Source organism: Quercus lobata, chromosome 4 (assembly GCF_001633185.2).
Source record: "Quercus lobata isolate SW786 chromosome 4, ValleyOak3.0 Primary Assembly, whole genome shotgun sequence".
NCBI lineage: Eukaryota > Viridiplantae > Streptophyta > Magnoliopsida > Fagales > Fagaceae > Quercus > Quercus lobata.
This window is the reverse complement of record NC_044907.1, coordinates 92,908,664-92,916,671: the sequence shown is the minus strand read 5'-3', so window position 1 is coordinate 92,916,671 and position 8,008 is coordinate 92,908,664. Positions and strand designations below refer to the sequence as shown.

The 8,008-nt window shown below is 30.7% G+C and overlaps 1 protein-coding gene across 1 annotated transcript; it reads left to right on the top strand.

The window, feature by feature from the left end:
• Positions 1 to 254: 254 nt before the first annotated feature.
• On the top strand, positions 255 to 4,677 carry LOC115988129 (protein SULFUR DEFICIENCY-INDUCED 1-like). The gene is made up of 4 exons (XM_031111774.1): positions 255 to 402; positions 1,754 to 1,966; positions 2,272 to 2,427; positions 4,273 to 4,677. Exons 1-4 carry the CDS (start codon positions 289 to 291, stop codon positions 4,675 to 4,677), a joined length of 888 nt encoding a protein of 295 aa, XP_030967634.1. The 5' UTR covers positions 255 to 288.
• Positions 4,678 to 8,008: the final 3,331 nt, after the last annotated feature.

The window sequence follows — 8,008 nt, the reverse complement described above, 5'->3', positions numbered from 1 at the left end:
AATGTTGTTGAAGGTGGTCGTAGTCCCTACTGTACAAATAATTTGTTTGTAGAGGTGGCAGGGACGAGGCAAAATTAGCAAACGTTGAACCTTCAGCTGCCTTAAAGTAACACGTGTCCCAATGGATGCAATGGATTGGCTGCGTTAGGAACACTGACACAAACTCGTCTAGGTTCATTCTTTTGCATCTGACCCATATTTCTTCATTAAATCTGGGCAACCGTCTTTCATAAAAAAAAAAAAGGTTGGTGTGTCTGTAAAATTAGACAGAAAAAGAGAGAGAGAATTATGGATAGAATTTCGAGGAAGAGCTCAAAAGGGAAGCAAGAGAAAGATTTGTATCATATTATACACAAGGTTCCTCAAGGTGATGGTCCTTATGTTAAAGCTAAACATGCTCAGGTATATTCAATTTTGTGTGTATGTTTTATTCATATTCTTAATTCTTAATTTGCATCCTCATGTTTAATATAAACTCATGTGTGCATTATATATAGGTCTCTTCTGGCCTCTTTTGCCCTTCTGATCCCAGGATGTAAAGTTTCTTTCTAGTTCTTTTAATTGGTTACTCTTACTCGCATACTAAGAGAGAAGGTAACAATACTGTTCATAATCTAACTAGACATGCGATAAACGTATCAGATTATTTCTATGTGCGGATTGAGGATATTCCGTCACAGTTTCTTTATGTACTTCAGATAGACTGACATAGCCGGCTTTTCTTAATAAAGGATTCTCTGCCTTTTCCCTTTAAAAAAAATCTTCCACATATTTAGTAATTAGTTTACCTTTGTTTTCTTCTCTAAAACAATAAAGTTTTTATCTCTTTTTTTTTTTACTTTTTTTTTTTATTTTTTAAGTCCATCCCACTCATATATGATTATTGTATGAAATGAAATGCCAAGTAGCTACTGCTAGCCCTCTACTATGCCATTTTTTTTCTTCTTTTTACTTTAATGACTTAGTGCCAAACCATATCCTATATATGAAACTTTTTTTTTTTGTTCGTAACTGTTTAATTATTTGAGTGATCACTGCTTCTAAAAACAATTAGCTAGTGATCACACCTTAATAGTTGTCATGTTAGGGAGTAGCAACTACAAAGTCTACAATCATTTTTTGCTATTAATATCCCCATATTGGAGATACAAATCCTCAATATTACTTTGTGTGTTCTATTTTAATTATATTCTACGGATCACAACTTTCTATTAATACTCATTTTTTAGTATTTACTATAAGTTGATTGAATGCTGTCTACTGAACTATCTTTTTCTAAGCTTTTTGAATATTTTCTCATGTAAGAGACTCGGTTATTGCCCCTTTGTTTACAATCTTCCGTTGATTCTCTTACTTTTCTTCTTTTAAATCATTAAGCACGGTTGATTTCTAAAAATTTTATTAACTAAAATAAATTATTTGAAAACAATTTTTCCCTGAATAATTTAAATCTTTCTACTTAGTGCATGTTTGTGATTCACTTAATTATAAGTTAGCTTATTACTTTTTTTTTTTTTTTTACGGTTCCATATGAGTCACATACTTATTTATTTAACGTTTACCTTTTATCTACAATATTTTTAGCAAAAAATTACATAAGTTGTTCTCAAAGAACACTTAGTAATTAGTACTTACTCAACTGAATATTGATTTCTGCAGGTCCTAATTAAAAGTTAGCCATAAATAATAACATTAGAGCTTGGTTCCACATTAATTGGTGATTAGTTTCTTTAACTTTTGCGTGGTTTTTCAGTTGGTTGACAAGGAGCCAGAAGCAGCAATTGTTTTGTTTTGGAAGGCGATAAATGCAGGAGATAGAGTAGACAGTGCCTTAAAGGACATGGTGGTGGTGATGAAACAACTTGATAGAACTGAAGAAGCGATTGAAGCTGTCAAGTCTTTCAGAGGCCTTTGCTCTAAATCAGCGCAGGACTCACTTGATAATGTCCTCATCGACCTATACAAGGTATATATATAGTCATGTTATTAATCATTTGTTTAAATTCAAGTGTTTTATAGTTCAAAATAATGTATAAAATATGAGTTTATAAATCGAATGGTAAATAACATCCGATTGACATGAAAATTAGCATGCATGTTGAGAATATATAGATGTAAATTCAATAACAAGTTATTTGATGGTATAATATTACTTAGAATTACACTAAATATAACTTGAATCCAACTCATATAATGTATGCATTCATGAATGACTATGATACTATATACATGTGTTACAAGTATATATAAAGTGATTATTTTTTAATGTAGAAATCAGGAAAAATAGAGGAGCAGATTGAGCTTCTAAAGAGGAAGCTAAGACTGATCTACCAAGGAGAGGCCTTCAATGGAAAACCCACAAAAACTGCACGATCTCATGGCAAGAAGTTCCAAGTTTCTGTCAAGCAAGAAACTTCAAGATTATTGGTATGCATATATCTTAATAACATGATATCTTTCATTGACAGCCTCAAATTTATTTATCAGGCTGCTACTTCTGGTATCAGAGTAGCCTTATACTTAAAAATATGAGATTAAATTCTATGAGGGTTCGGTGTAAAACTCTTTAAAAACCTCCCATATATATATATATATAATAAAGCATACCACACACACATAATCCTATTGAAAACCTACTAACCATATAAATAAAAAAACTTTTTATCCTTTCCCTGTGTGTGCATTAAAATATTTAGTATTCTAAAAAAATATATATATAAAAAAAATATATTTATCAAATTCCATGATTAAAAAAAATTCTTTGATTAAGGCCAATCTCATCACCTACATATGGTCCATGTAGCGTGTAAATTTATTTTAAAACACTTGGCACAAGCATGGTGTGTAGTGTATAAATTTATATATTTTTTTTGAAGATGTGTGTAAATTTATATTAAAATTAAAATAAATATTTATTTTATTTTAGATTACTTAAAGCCTTTGAGAATAGAATTTCAGTAGAATTTTAGATTTCTTGAGACACATATAATAGAGTTTAGGTAGAGTAAACTATTGGTAGTTGAGTTTTAATATAGTATACATTATGTAAACATCATCAACCAAAATATTAAATAATTAATGAAAGTGTAAACACTACTTAGTACTCTATAAAATAAATATATATACTTTATTTAAAAATAAATAAATATTATTTAATAAAGTATATTTAGCAATACAATATTTCATCATCTCACATAATATTGAGTCTCAATAATTAAATTCATGGTGCAATCCACCATTCATGTAAAAAAAAAATATATATATATATATATATATATTTCATTGCTGTAATAAACCCCATATAAAGTATAAATACAACATAATGCTCTCAAATGAGAAACTTGGAAGAATATTTAAAAAGAAGAAAGATAAAAAAGAATTCCTTGTAAAGTTTTTCTTGATCATCTCTTCCCATGACTGACTTAATGTTTTCACAAATCTTGCAAGTAAAGATCATGGCATGATCATGCCTTACCTTCAAAGTTAAAAATTGTAGAATATTTCAAAATTGAACTATTAATACCGTTTATATTAGAGGGAACATTAACTTAGTCGTATTTAGGCTCCAAAATGCCTATTTCAATATTTTCCAAATTTTCATTGGCATCACTGGTTGGTTGTGTTTGCGTCTGAAAGTTATAATAAAGAATTTATTAGAGTAGATCCCAGTACATTGGGCTCATCAATACTCCTATTTCACGTAAGTGAAGTTATTGAGATAAGTAAAAAATGAGATAAAAATAAACACAAAACATGCTGGCATTCTACTCGCCTTATTTTAATTTTATTACTGTTTTCAAATGTTAATAGTAATGTTCCGGTGATAAAAGACTGATAACGATAATTTTTATAAAAAAAGTCGGGAAGAAGTTGATAAGAACAATTAATTTGTTGTTTCTATTTGAAAAATTGTTGTAATTTAGTGCAACAACTTTACAATTAATTAAACAAGAGATCCATTGCCACAACCACAACTTTTTGGCCCTACTTTTATTATATAATTAATATATGATATCCAATTTCTTGGTAAGCTTAATCTCAAACAAAATTAGCCACCATATATATTCAGACACTTTCGTCGATATTTATAATAAAATATATAGTATTTTACTTCGCAGTTGTACCATAATTATAAGGCTTAGACTACTCATATTTCACTTTTTGTTAACAAAATAAATTTGTCAAGAACCTTGTTACTAAATAGTATAACTTTATCTTCTTTATTAGGAGAATTAGAATTCAAAAATCCTCATCTCGAGATGAAATTCACAGGGAAATTTAGGTTGGGCCTACATGCAGAAATCGAACTTTATGATGGCAGAAGTAGTGTACCGTAAAGCCCAGATGATTGATCCAGATGCCAACAAGGCCTGCAACTTGGGCCTTTGTCTGATCAAACAGTCTCGATTCGATGAAGCATATTCGGTTATTCAAGACGTGTTAATGGGTAGACTTCCAGGTTATGATGATTTCAAGTCGAGGAAACGAGCTGAGGAGTTGATTTTAGAACTAAAGTCCACAAATCCATCACTGGAGGAGCCTTCTGATATGTTGGGCCTTGATGATGATTTTGTCAAGGGGCTTGAGAATTTGACTAATGAATGGGGCCCATTTAGATCAAAGAGATTACCTATCTTTGAAGAGATCTCTGAATTGAGAGATCAACTAGCATGTTAAAATATTTTGTTTTCCTTTTTTAAAAGTAGTCTATTCTTGTTCATAATGGGGTGTAAAATAATGGGTCTTGAAAGAAGCGTTGATTGCTTGCTATTGTATGTATGTAAGTGTGTTATTCTCAAGACTGGAGCTTTGTTAGGGAAAACCAACCTGCTTTGTGTCTTTACTCTTTACTAAGATTGCCAAACTGTTGTGCAACTTGTGCTTGTGCCGAATCAAAACCAACATTTAATTGACCCCAACACATAAACCAAGGGGGGATAGCATATAGCCAATCCCAAATAGGAGATACTAAAATAAAATAAAATAAAATTGTCAATTTATAACATATGTAATTTCTTTTAAGATTGAGAATCTAGATACCCACCTATTTTAAAAGGAATTCACATTTCTACAAGAAGAGGGTTGAGTAGGAATCTAGATATTCCTAGCATATGATTCCCTTATATGATTTGTAACAAAACATGGTAATCTTTCAACATTCTCAAGAATTCAAAAATATTACTCTATTCCAAATGCCACATCAGAGTGCCACATCAACAGACAACAATGCCTAATAGTCTTTCCATTCAATAATAAAACGTAATCATCCATGTCACCATCCTCATCACCATCAAAATAAAAAATGGCTAAGTGCAAACTACATCTTTAAAATTTGGGGGGTTTTGGATTTTAGACCTTAAAATTTTAAATTTTAGATTTTATCCCCTTAAGTTATGTTATGTTTGCATCAATAATCCTTTTATCATTATTTTCATTAGTTCTTCCAATAAAATGATATGAAAATGACGTTGCATAACGATAATGACATGACATTATTTTATTAAACGAACTAAACATGTGTAGCAAGCTTATGTAGTACTTAATGAAAATTATGGATAAAGGGGATTTTGATGCAAACAAAACATAACTTTAAGGGTAAAATTTAAATTTTGAAACTTCAAGATATAAAATCCAAAAGCTCCCTAAATTTTAAGGGTAGAGTTTGCAATTTGGCTAAAAAATTTACTAAAGCAGCGAATGAGCAAATCTAAGAGCACTTTTTTCTTCCTCCTCTTCTTCTTCTACTTCTTCTTCTTCTTCTTCATTTTTTTTTTTTTAAAGAAAATATAAGGAAACTATTTTTTTTTTTTTTGGTTGAAAATATAAGGGCACTTGAACGCTATAGTTTTTCTTTCAAAGATTAAATGACAAATCTCAAACCCATTAATCCTCCGCCATTATTTTTATTAGTATTTAATCCTATAGGCTATATAGCGGGGTTTATTGGCAAACCTAACATTATTTTATTAACAAATAATAAAGACATTGTTGTGAAAAAAATATTTGGGAGAGTAACCTATTTGCGAACTCATGTTTTGAAAACAAAATTTCTAGTAGTAAAATTGTGTTTTCAAAACAAGATTTTTCAAAAAAATATATTGATTTGTCAAAAGTTGAAGGGAAATAATGTAAAATTGAAAATAAGTATTAAGTTTATAACATCTTGCACTAAAATTGTGTTTTGAACACAATTCAATGTAAACGCATTTGCCTTACAATTGTGTTTTGGAAACACAATTCCATTGTAAAACACAAAATTATTTTAAATTTTTGCATTGAACGCACGTATTCAAAATGCGATTTCAGTGTAAAAACACAAAATTTCTAAATTTGGACTGAACTTGTGTTTTCAAAACATGATGTAGGGATAAGGGCCTAAGACTGTATATTGGGACTTGGGCTTTGGCGAAGGATGTTGATTGGTATGGGGACGAATAAATGATAGTAAGGGTGTTAAGTTCAAAGTACCATGAGTAACATGCAAGTGGAAAGGTTAGGAAAGGTGGTCCGAGGAGGAGTGTCTCCTCGGATAAATAAAGCACAGATCAAACGTATAATCTATTATTCAAAGTGACCTTCTAGGGAATTCCGCTAAGAGGGACGTGTATCGTGAACGTACTGGAAGAGTGGAAGCTATGAAATATCTAAGAAAAAACTGTTGTCATCGCATTGAATGCCTTGCAGCTAATTTTCTGGCCGTATTTATGTGGAGAAGACTCCTAAACAGTGCTGCCTTGGCTACCATAACTTACAGAAAACCAGAAAGGGTGTTTGATGGGACAAGCACTCAAGTAGTGGCTCAAATGATCAACAAGTGTAGGATCAAGATCGTTCAAAAGGGACTATATAATGTAAGAGATCCTCCATAGATAAAGGATTGGAAAAAGAGAGAAAGAGAGGATTGCACCAATCAAAATTGTATTTGTAATCTGTTCAATTGATTTATATTAGAACTCACCTCCTTGAACCGTGCCAAGAGCGAATTTATTTGGATCAATCTCTCTTGCTTTTGTTTGATTACCTTTCAAACTCATTCTATTCGTTGTCCAACTCATTAAGGCCTAGTTCTCTAACCCACTCTCTACAAATTTACTGTATTAGACTCATTAGGCCAATATCCCTTTACATTTTGGGTTTCGGCTTCAAAGCATGTCCCTACACATGAGTTTAGTACATATTTTGAAACTTTGCAAAATTATTAAATTTCACCTATTCCTACCTAAACCAGTAGCTCCTAAAATCCTTTAAAAAAAAGGTATCACATTTTGCCTTGAAATTGTTGTTTATGAAACATAAAATATTCAGCCAAAGTTTCTTTTGCATAAGGAGTGAGGTATTGTAATGTAGTTTGGCTACCAAAATTGTGTATTCCATTGCTCTCATTTTTTGTAAAGTAGTCATACACTCATACTTGAGTTTCCAAAAGATAATTTCAAAATAAATGTGTTTGACTTTAATCGATGAACCTAAAAATTGAACCTAAGTTTTACCCTTAATCATGCCTATGGAGGGAGGAAGTGTACAAATCCCAAAATCCACCCACATCAGGCTATGTAAAGTAGTGTAAAAATACATAGTTGCTATAGCAACAGTATAATTTATACCGTTACTATTAATTTTTCTTTTTCTTATTCTGGGTCTGTTTGGATATCGCTTGTTGCTGAAAATTGAAAACTAAAAACACTGTAGCAAAATAATTTTTAAATGTGTAAATAGTACTGTGAGACCTAGTTTTAAAGTTGTTTTTGCTGAAAAAAGTACTTGCGGGTTTCGTGAACAGTACATGAGACCCACATATCAAAACGCAGACGTGCAATTCATTTCATTTCAGCAACATTCAAACGGATACTCTATTTTTATGTAATTTAGATAAAGGAAGAAAGTGACTGATTAATGTGTGCCAGAAAAGAGAAAAAAATAAAAAATATATATATTTTAATGAAATCATATTATATTATATATATATATATATATATATATATATATATATATAATAAAAGTTGGGCTT